Below are 21368 nucleotides of genomic sequence, written 5' to 3'. Positions count from 1 at the left end.
AACACCAACTTCATTATCATAATCAACTCAACAGGAGAATGAGTAGTGTTAGATACATGTGTGGGAAATTTAATAAAAGCACAGATGCCATAGTCTCTCACTTCCACCCAACACTGAAACTTAAGATAAATATAGGACACCCGTCTCAGCTTACTCACTACTGAAAAATCCTCAAACAGCAAGACATTTGGGGTACATTTACAACAGCAGGAGTTTGTGTTTTGTGTGTGAGTAAGTGATCTGACAGACACACAGGGAAGAGAAGAGACACAGTTGGCATCATATCTTATACCTTTTGGACTCCACTCCCTGGTTGTCTCAGATGAAGTCTTCTACCAATACAGTAACACAGAGAAACATTTATACAACTGGTATGGATGGAAACCTTATGCTGACTTTACACTTCCTTTTTTCTTCGTCACCAACTTAGCTCTTTTTTTACTATCTGACTTATACTGGTTAATTTGCACAATTTCCCCAGCATTTATTCACTCTGTTTATTGCATCCACACCCATAGAAACCTTGACGCACCGTTTTCTTCTTCCCTCCCCATCATACTGTATTAAAGATATCAACCTGATTATAAATGCCCATACAGTCAACTGCAAAATCAGCACTTCAAAAACAAACCCTGGCCTGCAACTCCAGGAAGATGAGCACATGATCTGGAAATATGCACAGCTTAGTTCCAGGTTAGCAAGTTTTACAGATAAAGAGATGTATGATTTCACACGGAGTAATAACACTTCATTCCAACCACCACCGTTCTCTCCAACGATTCATAAACTATGTACTCCACAAGGGAACCCAGGACATTTCTCCCACTAATGGCATTTAAAGGGGGAGGGGAGCCCGGCCAGTAAGTCTCCCAGAGCTTTTATGCCATAATGCATATCCTCAGACACTGTTCCCACAGAACTCCAAGACAAGCTGATATGCACTGTGCTCATTACAGTCAGCAAAGCAATAACACAGCCACTCAGCTGGGCACCAGCCAACTGTTCCCCTCCACTAATCCAAACAAATCTATCATCAAAGGCTAAGTAATTCTACAGTGCCCCTTTCCTCCCCTCCCCCACCCGCTACACTACCACAAACAGGAAGTCTCTTCATCTAGCAGGCAACATCCAGCCAGATGACATTCTGGGAAAAGAGCCGTCTGGGGAGAGGGAAGGGAACAGTCACATGACAGCTACTCCTCCCTTGAACAAACACGTTTCCAGGCACCTAGTCTCGATTCAAGGAACAGAAATCTGAGAAGGGAAACGTAAGGCTGTGAAAACGGAAGGTGGCTCAAATTTAGTAAAGAGGCGACAAGTCAAAGTGGAATACTGCACGTGCAGCTGGCGCTCCAGGCCTGAGCAAAATATTCGTCCTTCCCCAGCACTCCCTACCTGCCCTGCTTTCCTTCACTATTAAGGCTGGGGGACATGCTGGATAAGGAGAAAACGTTAGGAGAGAGAGGATTTGGGTTAACTTCAGAACATAAGAAAAGCTATGCTGGATCAGACCAAGGTCTGTTCACACAGTGGCCAACCAGGTGCCTCTAGGAAGCCCCCAAACAAGTCGACTGCAGCAGCACCATCCTGCCTGTGTTCCACAGCACCTAATATATTTGGCACGCTCCTCTGATCCTGGAGAGAATAGGTATGCATCATGGCTAGTATCCATTTTGACTAGTAGCCATGAACACCCCTTTCCTCCATGAACGTGTCCACTCCCCTCTTAAAGCCTTCCAAGCTGGCAGCCAATGTGCTGGTTCAGACACACAGAGAGGCCGATAAGGGCGTATAACGAAAACACCCTTTTTTTCCCCTACTGCACCCCAAGAGTGCAAGAGGATCAGTCCCGAAGGGCCCAAGAGGCACGCCTGAAACTGGCAACCTTCCTACGGGGCTGGCTGCGAGGCTAAAGGGAGGGAGGAGTAAAATGTACTCTTGCAACAGGGCGGGGAGAGGAGAGACGTGGACGGGAACCCTCCGGGGAGAGCCCAAGCCCAGAGCAGGCAGGAAACAGACGTCTTGTGGCTCTCTTCTCCCTACCCCCCCCCCCCGGCATTTATGTGTTATGTGAGGGCACGCGGGGGTCGCAGCCTTGCCCCCCCCCCGCCTGTCCGAGGCCGCCCCTCCGCACTCACCTTGATGCACTGCGACACTGCAGCCATGCCCGTCGCAGTAGACCAGCGGGTTCTCGGTCCAGCCCCTCTCGTCGGAGCACACGCAGCAGCCGCCGATCATCTCCTTCATGCTATTGGAGAACTCGCCCTCCAGTGACACAGGCAGCAGCAGCGGCTCGCTAGAGACCATCTAAGGGTTAAAAGCACCGTCAGCGACCGCCACACGCGCGGCAACCGCCACCGAGAGCCCCGCCGCCGCCGCCTCCTCCGCCGCCTTCAGTCGCTCAGCCACCGCCGCCGCCAGTACCGTCTCCACAGCAGGGACGTGGGACCCATGGCCGCTGGTTGGGGAGGCTGGAAGCGGAGGCGGCGGAGGGGGGGGGTCCCTTCCGAGTTGCTCCTAAGCGTCCCCCTCGAGTCCTTCGGCCTCAAGCACTAGGGGGGGAATGGTGATTATTGGCGGCGGCGGCGGCCCAGCAGCCACACAGCAGGGCCTGCACGCAGGCGCACTGTACTTCTCCACCCCCCCCTCCTCTTTCCTCAGAGAAGGCCCCGATGCGGCCGCCTCCTTTTTCCTCGCGGTGGCTCATGGGCGGACAGTGGAACGCGGGCCGCCGCGAAGTTCCACGCCGCGCGCTGCTCACTCGCTCCCCCAACGTATTTAACGGATGCACGCACGGAGCGTGCGCAGAGACGGGGGGGAAAGGGAGGAAAGAGACGCGGCCTCGCTGCTGGGCTTTTCGCCTCGGGGGGCTGGCGGTGGCTGTCGTACCGCAGCTAGGCCCGGCCGAGCCGCGGTCCTTCTTAACACTTGTAACCGGCGTTTTAAGTCAAAAGACGGCGCTGGTCGGGCCGCTCCCGACAGCGACCGCGCTGCCTTGCCTCTCTCTTTTGAACCCCTCTTTATTTCTTTCCCTCGGGCTGTCGAGAATCTGAAGAGCAGCCGGGCTGCTGTCGTTTCCCGCGCCTTGCTCGGTCACGGAGGAACACACGTTTTCTTCCTGGCAGTGGAGACAGCTGGGCAGAGTCGGCGCCTGGGAGAACAAGACCAGCGCCTAGCCCAGCCCTAGAAATTCAGCCAGCGGTGCCTTCCCTACCTCTGCATTTCTAAATCATTATTATAGCACTGCTGTGCAAGTGCAGATTCCTGTGTCTTTATTGAGGGCGTTGGTTTGTTTGTTCACTGTGTTGCTCGTCACTTTACTGGCCTGGATGTTTTCCCTCCTATACCACTATCCAAAACGCATCTTCTGGGATTTGCTGTTTTCAATGGCATGTTTCAAAATACACACACTTTTAAGGATCCCAATCTCTAGTTGAGGTTGCTAGATGTTCCTTATGTGAAAATGCCATTATTTTATTTTCAAGTTTCCCATGGGTCATGTTTTATTGTAATTTGTTTATATGCCACCTTTCTCCCCAAAGGTGACTCAAAAGCGGTTTACATAATTCTCCTCTCCTTCCGTTTTATCTTCACAACAATTCTGTGATGTAGCTCAAGCCAACCCCTTTCTGACTATATATTACTCTTCCTACACACTTGATACTGAGAGACACTGTCCTTCAGTGGTACTCCTCTGAAGATGCCTGCCATCTGGCGAAACGTCAGGAAAGAAAATACCAAGACCACGGTTACACAGCCCGGATAACCTACAAGAACCTCTGTGAGGTAGGTTAGGCTGAGTGTCTGCAACTGAGCCAAGGTCACCCAGTAAGCTTCCATGGCATAGATTTCCATGTATTGTGGCGTAAGCTTTCCAAAGTTCTCTCTAGAAGTCCTTCTCTTTTACAACATATATCTCCTTAGTCTGAGAAAGTATAACATTTCTTAAACCTTAGGCCCTCTTGGTTTTCACAACCACACATCTTTTCTCTGATTGCCTACATCTGCAGAACTGATAAATTTCCACTTTTGCTGTAAGTCTTCTTACTTTCCATTTAGGGCATTCTTGCTCCTTAAACCTAGAGACCATTGTGGGCAAATCCTATTGAAATAAATGTGACGTATAATTAAATATATTAATACTCATTACCTTAATCCATATTACCAACTACCAAATGTTAATGGGCTTAATTGGCTGTAGGCACAAATCAGGAAACCAAACCAGATGCCTCATCCCCTCCGTATGCAAACATACCCCGTCTTGAATATTCTGTAATCTAGATTTGGTTATAAGGACATATTTTCCAGATTTTGATCAATGGTTGATTTGCTTTTGTATATTTCAAAAAGCAGTAGGATAAGGAGATGGCTGAGATCATCAGCACGAAGGAAAATCCCCAGTTTTCCAGATATTGATCGTAAACAGGTATGACTAATAGAAGGAACTAATTGTGGCTACTGTTAGTAGAGGGACAGTGCGATCCTAAACAGAATGACACCCTCCTAAATCTCTTTAAAGCAATGGGTTTAGAAGGATTTAGGACTGCGCTTTAGTGCAGCTTTGCAAAATTCCTGCTTCTGTGCTTCCTCCACAGCTAGTACTTTGGGGAGGTGAAGGGAAGGGATCAAAACTAATACAGCTGATGTATTTTCGCTCTCATGCTAAATGACAAACTGACTGGGCAGCATAGGTTGGTTGCAAGGCTGCCACCTTGGCTGATAGTTATTCAAATCTGCTTTATAAAATTATCTGCATTGTCCTAAATATGCTCATATATGGGTTAGATGTGTTTTAAGATGTCGGTAAGTAATGAATAGTAACACTTCTGTAGATTGGCATGGGTTTGAAAAGCTGTTACATAGAAGGGGGAGGAGGGAGATGCAGAATTATCATCCCTTTGAGATATCAGAGGCTGTAGTTTCTGTGCAGGATATCTTGGGTCAGGCTTTTCTGTCCTTGAAAGTTTGGAGTGAAATGTTGTAGATAGAGGAGGAAGGACGAGGAAAGGGAGCGGTAAGTGGCATTTCCTATAGAAGGTTTAGCCACATATTAAGATGAACATAACAGGGTCGTTTGAGTGTTTGTGATCTGCTCAACATGCCTAAAGCATACACACATAGTATCCCTGAAAGTCTTAGTGTTTGCAAAAATACAAACATCTAACTATCATGGCAAAAAACAGCAGTCATACAAAATTACACATTAATGCCTTAGGAAGAAAAAGAGAATGCATAAGTAAACTAATGTTGAAAGGACAGTGGTATTTCCACCATACACAATATACATAACATTCTTTATTGTCTTTTAGCCCTACAAGGAACGTCTGAAAACTGTAGCTATATTAAATAACTATTAATGTGCTGATGTTTGGGAAACCACATTTTAACAGATTATTGAAAAAGATTTTATTGCATTTAAAGTTGTAGAGATCCTGTAAAACCAGTACTTGCATTTCAATTGATTTGGTTCTATTGACTTCAGTGGGATTAAATGCAATTACATATCGGTGTTTCAATATGCAGCATATTCTTTGTATATGTACTCAGAAGAAAGCCCTACTGTATTCATGGGATTACTCCACAGTAAGTGTACATAGGATTGCCCTCTTGAGCTGTGGATCTGGGTGGAAACGTTCCAATTGTTGGTGCTTATGATTTTTTAAAAAGTATTAATAGAAATTCTGTTAACTGCAACTATAAAATTGTGGCCTAAATTAAACACGTGTTTATACACAAGAGCCATGGTACTTAGAGACTAATGGATTAAGTTGTTGATATTTTCTTCTTTAGACATTCATATTATTTTTTCCTTTTAATGAAATCAAAAAAGTACATGACAGAAAAACTAAATAGATACTAACCAGCCTACTGCATATTAGCCCCATTGTAAACGGAGGCAACATTTTCCAGTTATGGCTCTAATAGGTGGCATTATGGGAGGCTAGTATAGAAAACCCTACTGGGGTTGCCATACATTGGCTGAGACTTGATGGTGCTTTACACACGCACAGTATAGATAGCTATGCAGAGACCTTGATGAATTTGGATTTTACGTAGAAATGGGATGGTAAATGTTAGGGACATTGGGAGTGGGTACTTTCAGCACTAATATTATAGACCTGCAAGCATCCTAAGTCCCTGGGCAGTAAGCATGGTAAAGGTTCCACTGTTTTATTAAAGATGACCAAGGGAACAAAGTGATACCCTCGAAAAATTTGTATCGCAATACAGTTGCAGTCTATGTTTCCTTCCAACTCGCAAACAATTCTGAAGGTACTTCAGTTTGCTGCTAGCAAGTTTTCTGTAATTTTATTTTTTCACACATTTCTACATTTTATATCAATTAGATTAAATTTTGGACTTTCTTTAAGTGTAAAACAATGCTAACTGTAGCTAATACTACAAGAGCTGTCAAAAACTAAAGATGATAATGTTGTAAAACACCTACGTGTGGGTGAAACAAAGCTACTTATTAACTAGTTCTGCACTGTATATAAACTTAATGTTACAAACATTCCATTAAGCTGCAATCCACTATACTGTTGGCTTTATTTTTAATGTCCTATTTTTAGTTGTAGTTCAGTTGATGGAATTAAAATACATGAACTCAAAAACAGTCCATGATCTCTACTTTAGAGCATTGCAGAAAACATGATGGCAAAATGTAGATAGCCTCTTGGTGGTTTTGTAAAACAATGCATTTGGAAGGAACCATTGAAATGCAAAATAGGAAGAGAATGGCTTTACTACAATGTACTACACATGGTATGCCATTAACATCCACATGATATGGAAGTGCTGCAAACCTTTTACACCCCATTCCTAAAGCGCACTACTTGGAAGCAAGTTTGACTGAAATCAATGGAAATTACTTTCAAGTTTCATGTTTAGGGTTGGGATGTGCTTCATGAATATAGTCATTGTTAAGGCTGACAAGATATGGGGATTATTTTTTTTAAAGAACCGCAGTTTATAGCAGTGTTCATGCAAATGCATGTTTAGGAATATAGTCACTAAAACAGGAAATTAAGCTGTGGTTGGGAAATATCTTGCACTTCAAAATAGTTAAGTATTTGTGTTCTTTAATCTATAGAATACGTAAAAATTCAGTCAGTTCCTAAGACAATACATACATGGTTTTTGCAATGTGTATAATTGTAGTTTTGTCTATTTTATGTACCTTTATTCTTAATGGGAACAATTATGGCAAAATAGAGCAACTATTTAAAATGTTGCTGAAAAGATTTTACCATTTTTAATACCAGAAAGAAATATGCCTAGCAAAAAAAATGTCTTCGGGACTTTTGATTTACTGCGTCTCTGGAATGTTACAATTTAAACAGCAAAGTGTCACCTTAAAATTGTAATTACCTAAACAGCTCTTTCCTTCCTTTATATTTTGCTAATTATTCTTAAAACCAGAATCAGGAACACATTCAGTATTGCTTAATCACATCTTTGTCACATACATACTCTCAATTAAATCAGGTGCAATTTTCTTAATATTCACAAGATATAAACATCTGAGGTAAAGGGAACATATATATATTTGAGGTAAATCAAAAATAAACTCTTTGAATAAACATCCCTTTCCCCTGCTACGTTGAAAATAATTAGCAGGGGTGAAGAGGAATAGAAGAGTCGTGTCAGGGCTGTTTGTTTTGGAGGAGCTGGGGTAGGAATAAATGTTTGCCTGAAGGCCATTCTTAGCAACTTTTGTCATGATTTTTTATAATTGAATCTGTGTTGCTTATTTAGTCCTTACCTGGGTACAAAGAGCTATAACGTGCAAAAAAGTATGTGCTGTGAAAGAAATGTTGAAAAATACTATTTGTTGACATTAAGTATGGAAACTCATATTTGCGTTTATTTAAAACAATTACATTTTCTATGCCTTCTTCATCTGGCTGCTGAACTTGAAACTAGTATTAATCAAAATAAATGTTAATGATGCTGTTTGCTTAATCCTGGGAAATTAAAGCATAATGGTCAGTCCACACAATGTGGAGTGTGTGGGACACTTGTGTTTTGACCCATGCACATTAATGTGTTTTAAATGCTATATTGGCTTAGATTCAACAGACTATTTCTATCCATGCCCAGTTATGAGATATATAGCTTGTTAACCCATACTAAATGTGTTTGTGTGCACACGCATATGCACAAACCATGTAGTTCCTGTTGTGTGTTCAGCACCTCAGTCCCAAACAAGTCACCTTTCCAATTTATTTCAATGGAACTTAGTTTCCTAAATAAATGTGTTTTAGGATTCCAAACTAAAGTATCAGCAGTTAAAATATTTCAGCAACAGAAGATATACAGAGAACTTATAGATTTTAAGTATATTTACACATCTTGCAATTTGTATGTAGGTTGTGTCAGCTGTGTGCTCTCAAAATTACCTATTAATGTAGGTTTGACTGTTTAAAAAACTGGTATTATTTCAAGCACCCTTAAATTCTACGTTTTAAAAGCATTAATTTCATTGGGAAGTTGTTTTTAAAGCATCTGTTATTTAAAACACCTCAGGAGGCAAATGCCATTTAACTAGCAACACCAATGGATGAAATAGTTGTTTTTCAAGTACTGCTTCTGTTACGGTAATGCTGGTATTTAATTGTTAATGCTAGTCTGAGATTTACTGTAAACATGAAATAAGGGTTTTCTTGTATACCAAACCTCAAATTAAATTATTCTAAATAAAGAATTTGTTGTGAGGATTTATTTTTCAGCAGTGAGTTAACATTTCTTTAGCAACAGAGTGAAGGTTTACACTTAACATTATAAATTAGCTTTTATCTATTAAAACATGCTACTTCACATTTATATGAAAAAGACTATGTATTACAAAAATGTGAAACCGTGACAAGTCATATTTAATACCAGTGCTGTACTAATCCTTGGGAGAGAGAAAAACTAGGTTAGTTAATTCTAGGATTCAGGTTAAATGTTGTTTAAATATTCACTTTTTTGGGAAAAGCCAATAAAGATTTTAAATGCTATGGATTGTTACTTTGTTCTGCATCAAGTCATTCCACTCATCCCTTCTCCTCCCCCCAAAACAAAACTTGAAATGTCTGCATACATTTTGTGCACAAAAGCCAAAGTTTGCATTGCTGCATATTTTTGTCCACAGGCCCAAGTTGTATTTCCTCTTTTTCAGTTAGAGCTGTGGGTTTTTTTTTCTGATGAGAAAAGTGTTTCCTTCGCAATCAAGAATCTGAAATACAAACTATTTCAATCTGATTGTGTCCTAAGAACTCATGTGTCCTAAGAACTCATTTATAATCAGTTAAAATGTGCTTAGGAAAAAATATCACTTTTGCTTGGAGGTGAAAGTAACTCGCAATGCAGAAGGTGTAGTTGCAGCCGATATCGATTATATTAACTTAGATTAGCTTTACTCTGACAGATTCGTGTTATTTGTTGTATGTAAAGTTTTCTCTCCAAGCAGGGGCCACTACCTCCCAATTTCAAAATCACGCCCCAGAATATGTTAACTAGTTGTATTGTATCCATAAAAGCAACCAAATGCAACCTTTAAAAAAAAAAAAAACTTTCTCCAGCAAAGTGTTATTCCCACTACAGGACCCTTATTTTAATCTAAGTGTTACAATCGTGAAGACACAGTCGCTGTTGCTACCGCGTACTGATTTTTTACTATTAAAAACCACCTACAAACGTACAGAAAAACTAACACGGCAGCATAGGCGGGGAGTATCTTGGGAAGCTTAACATTCCGAGCGAATTAAGGGCACAAGCCTCGGATCACTTTTTGTCAGTCTCACGGTGGCACTTCAGAGTCGGAATGTGATTTGTTTTTAACATGGCGCTACTCTTCTCATGTAAAAAAAAAAAATACTGACGCATTAGAGGAGGAGGAATATTGGAGAACTGTTACCATTATTGCCCATAAGAGTACCATGTGGACATGAAAGAAAAAAACAGCCATGGTGTTTGCATTGTTTCAAACATTTTTCTTCCAAAATGTAATTTTTAAGCACTGCTATGTAGGTCTACTTTTGCAAAACAGTGTGTTTGAATTTCTTTCTTTGGAGGAAAATGCTGAAAATTGCTGAAGTGGGTGATAAATAAGGATGCATGCTCCTCAAGGGGGAAAGTAAGTAGAAATCCTAAAATATGTTAAACCCTAATTCTTTGAACTATTCGCATTGTAAACAGTTGAATTACTTTTGAGGAATGTTGCTCAGATGCATCATTATTGTCAGAAGGCTCTAAGCATAGCAAGCTGACAAAAGGAAAAACAAAGATGTCGATATAAACACAGCGTCCGGCCTAGCTACCAAATATTTTCTGCGACCTGGTGTTTAGTAATACTGGATGCCGATTTCTTTACTGCAGTTCAGAACCCAAGTAAAATGCTTTTCCCCCTGAGAACATGGAACTACAATACGTAGAGATCAATCTGTATTTTAAAATACTCTCAAGCACTGTGAAACGAACCAAGAATACTTCTTCCCTAGAAAACATTTATGCAAAAATATTTAAGCAGTTTCAAAATATTCAAGCTTTTCCCTTCTAGAAATGTAGATGCTGTTCCTCTTCTGTCCCCCTTCTGATTAAGCTGGTCCCTCACACTTCCCTCCCCCCACTTTCTTTTTAAACAATTAACACTTTCTCAGTTCAAATGAATATATTTTATTCTGTTATTTAAATCCTCAAAAAAAAAAAATTCAAACGCATGGTAGAAAAATAGTTTTTTACTTTTCATTTTTGTAGAGGACAAAGCAGCACTCTTTGTTGTTGTTTTTGGAGGGGAACCCCACCTTTTAAGCCAAACAGACGATTTCGTCTGTTAAGAAGTCGCTGCCTTTATTTCCCCACCCCCACCCCCACCCCGAGAACATTTGAAGCAAAGACAAACTTTCACCATTTTGAGAAATAACGCTCGCGTTCTTTACCACCACCCTCCCCTATTTAGTCAATTTGATTATTTCAGCATTTAGTTCCCCCCACCCTCCCTCCCTCCAAATTGTTTCCTGCCGGTATTTCCCTCCCCTCTCTTGAAAACCCTGTTCTAAAAACCCGCCACCAAACAGATGTTTCCCTTCATCTCCATCCAACGCTCTCCCCGGTGGGGTCTTCTGCTTTCCGCGGCCCACGTGAGCCGCAGCCGACTGCGGCCTCTTCCCTCGAGTGAATAGAAACAAATGAGCTCCCTTCTACGCTCCCTTCCCAGTTTGTTTGGCGGGAACCCGCGAGCCGTTGGAGGGGAGGGGGAGGGGAAAGGGAACACGAACGCGCCCCGTTTCCACAGCTGTGGTGTTGTGTTATTTTTTTTTTCTGGCGGGGGGGGAAGCGTCTGACTCAAAAGCTCCCCTCCCCCCGTAGCGCGCCACGACAAGGCGAGAGAGCCTCTTCGCCTCCAAGGCGGCGGTGTATCAACCCGCGGCGGCTTCCCCCCCGCGGACAATGGAGGAGGCCCGGGCGCCGCGGCTCCGCTTCCTCCCCCCCTCACTCGCCGCGGCCGCCCGCGCGCGAGCCTTCCCGCCACCTTCCTCGCAACGGCACTTCCGGCCCGAATGAGCCCTCCGCTCCCCGGCGGCGTCTCCCGGCCTTCCTCCCCCCCCCCCATCTCGGCCTTCCTCCGCTCTCGTCAGGCGCCCTCCCATCTCCCTTTGCGCTCTCGGCGTCCCCTCGTGGCTCCCTTCTCGGGCCGAGCCGGCCCGCCTAGGCCCGGCCCGGCCCGCTCTCGCCGCCGCGGAGCTCTCTCCCCTCCGAGGGGCCGCTTCTTCTGAGCCCTCCCGCCGCCCGGCTTAGTCCTCCACAAGCAGGCCTCTCAATTGACTCTCGTTTTGTAAGCGACACCCACAAATTCATCCTTTCACCTGCTCGCCCTCAACCTCTCTCATCGGGCACAATGCAAAGGGCTCGGAGCCGGCGAGGGAGGGAAGGAAGGAGGCGGAGGATTATGGGCTTGGCTGCCCGCCAGCGCCGCTCCTCGCCTCCCGTCCCAGGTCCGGGGTTCCAATTAGGCCGACCTGAGAGGGGCTCCCGTGCAAAACCCCTTTGCTGCCACTGCCCTGCCAGCTGGCCCCAGTCCTGCTCGTTATTAGCGTGTCCTCCTCTCGCTCTAGCACTGCCTAGACTAGAGGAAAAGCCGCCCCTCTGCCATTCTCCCCTTTCGGCTGTAGTAGAAAAGAGCAAGAGTCCCGTAGCACCTTCAAGACTAACTAAAATATTTTGTGGCTGTAGTAGAAAAGAGCAAGAGTCCAGTAGCACCTTCAAGACTAACAAAAATATTTTCTGGCTGCAGTAGAAAAGAGCAAGAGTCCAGTAGCACCTTCAAGACTAACAAAAATATTTTCTGGCAGGGTATGAGCTTTCGTGAGCCACAGTGTGAGCTGTGGCTCACGAAAGCTCATACCCTGCCAGAAAATATTTTTGTTAGTCCTGAAGGTGCTACTGGACTCTTGCTCTTTTCTACTGCTGCAGACAGACTAACACGGCTACCCATTGTGAATTATCCCCTTTCGGCTGTTAACGACGAGGCCGCATTTCCACTGAGCGCTGCCACCCAAGCCACACCGGCCACTGGACGCAGAGCTGCATCGCTGGCGGAAGGGACAGGCCATCGATCAAAGCGAGTCCTGGCTGTGGAGTCTCCTCCGTTTCATCTAACCCCAAGGAGCACAATCTGCCCAACCAGCAAACCACCTACGGCCCCGACCTAGGCACGTTTGCTCTCAAACAAAGCGGATGAAATAGGGTTTAAAACCCATTTGTTTTTTCATTCCTGAACTGGGTGAGATCCAAGCATTTCAGTTTTCAGTGTGTGTTGCGGTGTGTTTTACTCCCCTTTTAGCTCTGCCTGAAAACTAAATGGATTTTCCCACAAGACTTGTAGATTCCAAAGAAACCAATTTTTTTTTTAAACGCAAAGGGTTTTTTTTAGATGTTGAGGTAGACAAAGCCAAGAGGACCAACCTACCACAGGCCATTTATGCACGGGAGGTTTTGCCCTGAATTTGGCTCCCTAGATGCACATTTCCCCCATTTTTTCAAAACTCTGCATGGGGGCTTATTTTTGAGTTTTGAGAATTTGGATGGGGAAAATGCGCATCTAGAGAACAGCAAATCCAAGGCAAAACCTCCCATGCATAAATGGTCATACTCTTTACACTCAAACAAATTCGGTTCAATACTACTTATCACTTAAACATAAAGATACTACACTTTGGTTCTCTTTATTCTGTTACTATGTTTTGGAGAAGGTGAGCAAGGATGCTTTTGGCATTATTGCATTGCAAGCAATCCTTTTGTTTTAACACTGTCAGATAAAATTACAACTACCTCTCTCACCCCTACACACACACAACAGTTTTGTTTATTATTGAAATATCAGGAAGTGTTACTTTTCAACGCATTTTTAATTACCTTGTACCTGTTACAAATACTCAAAACGCATTTGCATCTTCTTTTTCTTAACCATCTTAAATTTCTGACAGCTAAAATGTTGGTTTGTAATCTATATTGGCAGGGCCAAAACGTGGAATGTGGAAATGGAGAGATGTGAATTAAGGGAAACTGGAAACACTTAAACGGAAACCTGATGCACAACACGGTTATGAGGAAGTTTTGCCCTGCATGGAAGGAAGGCCTACTGCATTTCTGGAACGCTCAAGAAAGTATGCATAAAACTTCAGTCTTAAACAGATGGATTTAAGCTGGACAGTCTGGCTACTCAGTCCTAGAATCATTTAACTAGCAATAGCTCTCTGGCTGGCTTGGTGTTCACTTTGAAATTGAGGCCCAAAAGACCGCAGTCTAAAGCTGCATTGATTTCTGTGGGCAAACTAGAGTAACCCTAGAGTAACTCTATAAAGAATTAAAGTCACAGTGCCATTCTAAACAGAGCGCAGGTTTTCTTGTGTTTAGTACTGCAATGTTAGTAACCCATTTTTGTTCTGAGTACTCCAACAGGGTCCATTCAGAACAATGGGGGGGGGGGGAAATCCTACATTTCAAATTGTAAAGTCTTCCACGTGGAAATAGGTTAATGGAATTTACTTCCAAGTGATGCAATTTGGAACAGAATGTTAATCAATTTTACCAAAATCTTTTGCTTTAATTAGTATCCTGATAGACACTCTGGGGTGCAAAAGTAGGATGCTGGGGGAGGGGTGAAACCACCTAAACACTCTCCAATAGGCCCAAACACTCTCCAATAAATAAAATGCCAACTTAATTTTTAACATTTGGAGAAATTGGTTAACAATGTCAGAATTGGATTCTGTTTCTGGGAAAACTCCCTGGTTTAAAGTCTCTTGTAGCAATCAGATCTACTAACCAGCTAAAATGGAGTATTTGAATGGCTTCCCTTGCTTTAAAAACACTTGTCAGTCACATTCAACAGGCAACAACCAGCACCAAATTTTCCTGCCGCCCTGCGGAAGTGGACGTGAGCATCCCGACACAAAAACCTTGATCTGGATTTGACCATCCACTGAATGTCGGGCTTTTGCTCCATTTTATTAAGGGTGATAAAGAATTGTCCTCCCTCCCATCTCCTGGATTTGTTTATATCGATTATGTCGCCAGCAAAAATTTCCCAAGCCAGCTGTGTGGTGATGCCATTGGCGACAATACTGCAATTGCTTTCCATTAAAATCCAGCAGATCTGTAAATTGCAAGGTAATATCTCCTCGCTACCAAGGAGGGTTTATCAGTATGCACTGGGTCTCTGTTTTGCTGGTCTCTTTTATACTTCTCACCGCTTTTCTGAAAGCTACGATATGGAAGGCTGTCCCGAAGTGCCTCTTCCTCCCGCTCCTCTCTCTCCCCCCTCCCCAACCATGGACCTCTGAGAACTCAACCCAGCGCTGCTCTTACGCTGCACTTTGTCCTTTGGTCTCCTAGGCTAGAAAAACTTTTTTAAAAAAACCAATCAGGCAGTGACCTGAAGGTATTCCAGATACTGTTCCCTCTGCATGTGTATCTGAGAGCTCTGTGCTATGCCCTAAGCTCTGGAGAACCGGGTGGAAAGACATAGCGACGCCTTGGCGGCTGCAGCATTAACTAAAGTTATAAAATATCAGCCTTAGCTCTGAAATATCCAGAGAAAAAGTTGCAAGTTCCCAGCCTCCCCAGCAGGAAAAATCTGACTGAGAAGCAAAAGGCCACGCCAGATCCTGGGGTCTCCACATGCCTTTAGATGAACGTACACAATAAAAATCGTCCTCAATCACGGGTCTCTCGCTCTCTGCCCAATTAAAATATTCTTTTTTTACAAGAGGGGGCAGTGAAGGGGTGTCATTTTCTTGGGACGAGGACAGACAATTGCTAAAAGCTGAAGGATGAGGAAGCAAGTAACCCACTGACCTGCTTTTGCCGGTTGCCACCCCCTCCCCCCCACACACACACCACAGTCAGGAAGAAAAGCAGAAACAAAGAGTTCTGAACCTTTTGCTTCAAAGCTTGGCTTTGGGGGAACTAGGGAGGGCGGGATGACTGAAGTCTGTGAAATGCTGAGTAGGAAGTACCATGACTCATCATAATAGAAATAATTCCCAACGACAATTCCCTTCCAGTTACATTTTTCCTGATATCGGTAGCGGAATTTGGACGAAGGAGCCACAATCCCACCCCCAACTCCAATCGCTTATCCTTTTAGGAGTCTCCTTTCTTCTTCGACCGTATTAACCATTGTTGTTGGTTAATAATCCTGATTTATGACAAGCTTTAGTTGTGCTCAAATTATTGCTGTCGGAAATTATCATTAATAATTACCTATAATTAATGTAGACAGCCAAACCCCCCCCCATCTTGAATACTTGATTTGAAAATTAGCCCCACCAAGATAAACGGGACAATAAAGTTAGGCTCGGAATTGTTGTGCTTGGAGCGCGATGATATTATTATTATTATTATTATTTCTTCCTAGGGAAGCTACCCGGGCTGCTGAACAGAACCTCCCTTGTGAGCGGCTGCCCCCAGTGTCGGTGCAGAGAATTGCATCCTCCGACAGGTACTGGCCTTGCTTTCAGCCCGGGAGCCGCGCAGGGGGAAGAGGCGAAGTGGGCGGGGTCGAGAGGGGCGATTACGAGAGGCTCGAGCTCGGCACGAGCGTGCCCGACGCAGTGGATTGTGGGTAAGCAAGTGGCCGAGCGGTAAAAGGAAACGCAGGCGGCGGGGGGGAGAGAGAAAGGAGGGAGAGAAGGAAAGGAGGCAGGAGGTGAAAGGTCAGCGGCCTGGAGGCCCCGCCCTCCGCGCCCTGGTGAATGAATGGAAGAAATTCCAGACAGGAGCCCCAGGCTCAGCCGCGGTGCTGTTGGTGGTTTGCAGCGGCGCTTTCCGCGCGGCTCCTTTTCAGTGCCTCCCTCTCTTCCTCCTTCCTTGGGGGTGGGGGGAGAAGAGCGGCCGCTGCCAGGCAGCCATGTAACGCAGCGTATTTGCGCAATCCGAAATTGGGGGCCGCCGAGCAGTCTCAATCTCCCCCCCACCCCCGCTGCTCCCGGACAATGCGGCCGAGCAGGAGGGCTATAAACATGGGGCCGCGCTCCTCTCTTCCCTTCCTCTCCCGAGGCTGCTTCGGCGGGGGCAGGGAGCGAGCCGGCTCCTGGGCCCGGCTTCGGGGCTCTCCCATCCAACTCAGGCTTCCCCCGAGTGGATGGGGGGTGGGGTCGGGTCAGCTTCTTGCCCGCGAGGTTTAGGGCCCCGAGCTCTAAAAAGAAGCCGAACTGTGCGAACGTCCCGGAGCCCCGCGCCTCCCCAGCACACGAGCGCGCCCAGCACCCCCCGGCCCTCTCTCTGCTCCACCAGGGGCTTGAGCCGCGAAGCATTGCGGGGAAGTTTCTTCCCCGGGCCCAGACCCGCGGCAGCCTCTTCGTGCCCTGCTCTCTCCCGCTTAGCACGGCTCCCTCGGATAGGGAGGCGAGGTGACCAAGGCGTCGGAGACGCTTTCGCTTCAGCACCGTGAAATTAACAACTTTGGGCTGAGCTGCGGCGGCTGCTGGGAATGGCGAGCGGAGGGGTTTGTTGGGTTTCAACCGGCGCGCGCTTCCCTTCTTTCTCAAATCCGCCGCTCGCTAGCCGGTTTCTAAAAGCAGAAAGTTAACTCGAATTCTCCTCCTCCCTTCCCCACCCCCCTCCGGTGCCTTCTCGCGGAGACATGGAGGAAGAAAACGCAGAGCCAGGGAGAAGTGGTCCCCTTTGTTCTTTCATTGTTTCCCGTGAACTAGCGGCTGGGAGGATAAACACTTACCTTCTCTCCTCGTTGCTGCAAAATCCAGACGTTCCCATCGACTGCAAAATACACAATCCACCGCGGAAAGGGACTAGAAATGTCGGGAGAGTTTCTGCTCCATTCTTTTGCTCTCCCTGCCCTTTTGGATGCGAGATTAAGTTGCCGAGCACGTTGTTGCAAGCTGTAGCCCCCCCGCCTAAGTGAATGGTCACGTTTAGGACCCTCCGAGGCCATCCTAATTCTGCCAGTAGAATCGAGGGTATTGAAGGTCTAAACTTTCAAAAGGGAAGGGGGCCTGCAAATAACCAGCGAGCTGCACGTACTCTCGGATTCCCCCCCCCCTCTTTTTTTGACACTCCGTTTGCCCCTATCGCCTTAAGGAAATAGGGAACTCTTTCTTAGTAATTTAATTTTGGAATAGGGAAAGAAAGAGAAGTTTTCTCTACGGTATTTCCTCAAGAGCAATGTGTTAAAAGAGAAACCGCTGTGCAGTTTAAAAATCGCCACCGTTGTATTTTAACCCACGTGGGGGGGAGTTTTGATTCATGAAATAAAAACAAATGAGCTGCTTGTAAAAAAAAAAAAAAAGACGCTGAAAAGTTGACGTTATGGTAGCTTGAAAAACATGTATCGGCCTGGGGGGAAAGAAGCAGAGTTTGCAAGGGGGAAGGATTCTGTTGTCGTTGCGAATTATCGGTGTTGGCTTGGTTTTGGTCTCAGAATGCAATGTTGAAACAAGCCCATTTTCTGCTTTCTTTTATTCCACTGGTTCGTTAATGCTCAGCCTTGCAGGCGCTGGTGCTCAAAACCTTGCTTTAATCTGATTACGATGGGGTTTGCTGATACAATGGATATTTGAATTGATCCTCGTGTTTTAGCAAATGGGATAGATTTTCAGGCTCCTTCGGTTTCCAGGGCTCCCAGATACTCGGAAGGAAGGCGCTGATTGCCAACCAACACCCTCTGGGAGCTCCTAGGCATCCCTGGATTCCGGTCGTGGGTCGAAACCAGAGCAGGACTGGCCCCTCACTGCCATATTTTAATATCCCCCGGGTGCCTCAAGGAGTGGGTCTGATTCTTTAGGTCTGTTCGGTGACTGTAACCATGAATCGCTTTCTCTCCTCCCCCCCCCCCAAAGCTAAATCTGTGCACATGTGCTGCGGGAGAAATAAAACAAATGCACACACCAAAAAATGAAGGAATACTGTTGACCTTTGAAGTCGGTGTCTTTCCTGTAGCCCCTTCCCCCGTAATGTTCTCCACTTCCTCTTGCCAACATTCCAAAAGGCTGTTCTGCTCTTTACCAAAGATTCTAATTTTGTAAAAAGAAACAAACAAAAAAAAAAACCCACCGGGTAAATAAGTAAGAGGAGAGAAGGAGAGGGTTTTCTTTGCCAGCCTTTAATTGCCATTGAAACATTCTAGAGTTGTAAACATTCCTTATTTATTCAGGCCAAATAGGCGGGCATTGTCTTGCTTTTATCGCAATCGTAATTATGGTGTCCTTTAAACTGGCTGATAGTAAAAGAGATAAGGGAAAGTGCCTGTAGATTCAGATCAAATCTCTCTCTCTCTCTCTCTCTCCCCCCTCTCTCCCCCCTCTCTCCCCCTCTCTCCCCCCTCTCTCCCCTCCCCCCTTCCCGGGTCATCAGGATCCCCACAGTCCTTGGAGATGAGGAACATTGGAAGACTGTGGCCTGGCCATTCCTTACGTCATGAAAGTGATTTGTACCACATTGCTAATTTGGTGCAACCCATAACCTTCGGATCTCCTATGTTTGCAATTGCCTTTTTGCTGCTTGCGTCCATGGGAAGGGTGTGTGTGCACTATTTTCCGAAAAAAGTTAGGATGGGTTTGTTTGTTTGTTTGTTTGGCACTATATCTTTTGCAGTCCGGTCAAGGCATTTGCCCACCTGTACCTAAGCAGCACAAACGTGTTCCTCCGCCTTTGTTTGCTGCACCTTTGTGTCTAATTAAAAATGCACACTTTGAGGACCCTCGCAGAACAAAGGCTCCCCAAATCCCCTTTTCGTCCAAGGATTTGCAAATTTATAAAGGCTGCATTGAATTCTGGATGGGTCAAGGGGCAGAAAAAGGGTAGAAGGTCACTGCATTTTGATTATGGGTCAGTAGGCAACATGGCATGCAGTTTGTGTCCCCAAAAAAGCTCCTCTTTAAAAAGTGAGGTTTAAAAACAACAAGGTTGAGTAAGGTTTTTGGGGGAGGGGAGGAAATAATTCAGGAAAACATCTTCTTAACTATAGGAAGAAGATAGATCCATGTGAGAAAACAGAGCTTTGGAATGGGGGAAAGCACTATAAATTGTTGCTTTGTTTACAAAGAAATCACTCAGAAGTCTAGTACTATGTGTTCTGGCTGCTCAGTTATAGGTTTTTGGGTGTCAGAAAAGTGTCTCTGGTACTGTTCTGATTTTGAAAAGGTAGCCATGTTTGTCATTTTTTTAAAAATCGGTGCGTTTTTAAGGTCTATTGTCCCATTTGGTTGAATTTAAATAACGGGCGAGGGGGCTTTGTGACCCTTTTTGACAGGTTTCTGGCCCCTTTGTCCTATTCCCCAAGTCCCCTCCCCCTCTTCGTGACCACTTTGGATATGTTATACAGTAAGATATCTTCAGCCAGCATGCAAACAGTGAACATCTACTTTAGATTGGAAAATGATATGTTTCTACTTCTGGAAGGGGAAATAAAGATCATTGTTTATAATCAGGCTAACCTTGGAAGATTAAGGCAGGCCAAGCGGAAACAGGTAATAATAAAGAAGAAGATAATCAGAAGGTAGCCACGGCAGTGTGGAAATGCACCAGGAAGGAGAGAATTGGAGGAGTTAGTGAAACAGAGCCTCCAAGTGCAGCTGCATTTCACAAGTAAACCTTTAAAAGGCTGCAAATGGTGCTCTGAGTGACTTGCCCCAGAAAGAAGAGGTCAGCCTAGATTGCAGAGCTGTTTAAACATCATCATGATAATACAATGAAAATATATCAAAGCAAAACGTAAGAGGGCGTTTTCCAATACAGACCACCACCGCCCCTCTCTTCAACACACGCAGGCCCACACCTTTTCCCTCCCACAAAACAGCAAGTTATTTCCAGGATTTTCTGTACATGTTTTTTTTGATACCATATGGTAAAAGAAAAAAAAGCAGCAGCAGCCCTCATACAATGTGAGATCAACGGGAATAGTTTTACAGCAGTGGGTGAGGAATATTATTTTTCTTTGTTATTTTCTAATGAGGTTTTGTCGTGGGCCAAGACTGCTTCAGACTGAAATATTATCTAAGGTAAAGAAATCCTACCTAAGGTAGGCAGGTAGATTTACAGACTGAGGATACTTCATGGGGGAAAAGCACATTTGACTGATATTCTGTGTTTGGCTTGGTAGGTGAGGGAGAGGATGCGGAAGGGCACACATCAGCATCTGAGTTAAGCCAGTGTTCGAAGACTGTGCACCCATTCCAAAATGAGCTCCATTTCACCAGCACTAAGAAAGGTGTGAATATGAATGGACTGGAAGGGAAGCTCACTTGAAATCAGCACCTACCAAAACAGTTTGCATTCTAGTCCTTTAGTGTTAGGAGGAATCGGCTGTGAAAGGATTTCAGGCCAGGGCGAGGGTCCTCCGCTCTGGTTTTATTGGTTTAGGAATCCATGGGCAGCTGATATGTTCTCCTGGAAAGGAAGACGGCAGGCAAACTCTCTCACGGCTTTGCGAGGGCCCTGGCTTTCAGCACGACGCACAAGGCCGTGAGCCTCCAAGTCTGCGAGGGGCAGCTTGTTATTCCCGTTGATTTACACACCCAGGCCTACCTCGAAGGAATCCCTCTACGTAAACTGCTTACATCGTAGCCTGAAAACCCAAGGATCTTGGAAGTAATTCTCAGTGAGGCTCATGCCCACAAAAGGGGTTTGTTAGGCTGTCAGCCTAGCAGTGCAGTCCTAAGAAAGTGCGCTCAAATCTTCAGTGGGGTTTGTTCTCAGTAAAGTGCTCTTGGGATTGCGCTGTAAATTGGCGTGAATTCTAATCAGGCTACATCAACTGCTTTGTGGATCGGGCTGTTTGGCTCTATGACCGTAATGCTGCAAAGAAATGCCTTGTGCTCTTCCTTTATGAGACGGTAAATACTGGCAAAACTTGGACACCCTAA

At 45.0% G+C, this 21368-nt stretch overlaps 1 protein-coding gene across 1 annotated transcript in view; it reads right to left on the bottom strand.

The window, feature by feature from the left end:
• The window catches only part of MLLT10 (MLLT10 histone lysine methyltransferase DOT1L cofactor), a 131048-nt gene extending 113600 nt beyond the window's left edge, over positions 1-17448 (bottom strand). Inside the window, exons 1-2 of the mRNA XM_056857577.1 lie at positions 17225-17448; positions 2139-2307 (exon numbers count right to left, since the gene is read on the bottom strand). Of these exons, the coding sequence (XP_056713555.1) occupies positions 2139-2307; positions 17225-17440 (385 nt within the window). The 5' untranslated portion in view covers positions 17441-17448. The remainder of the gene's footprint in view (positions 1-2138; positions 2308-17224) is intronic.
• Positions 17449-21368: the final 3920 nt, after the last annotated feature.

This window comes from Euleptes europaea, chromosome 11, assembly GCF_029931775.1.
Source record: "Euleptes europaea isolate rEulEur1 chromosome 11, rEulEur1.hap1, whole genome shotgun sequence".
NCBI lineage: Eukaryota > Metazoa > Chordata > Lepidosauria > Squamata > Sphaerodactylidae > Euleptes > Euleptes europaea.
Note: the sequence above shows the minus strand (reverse complement) of the source record. Positions and strands in the feature narration are given on the sequence as shown.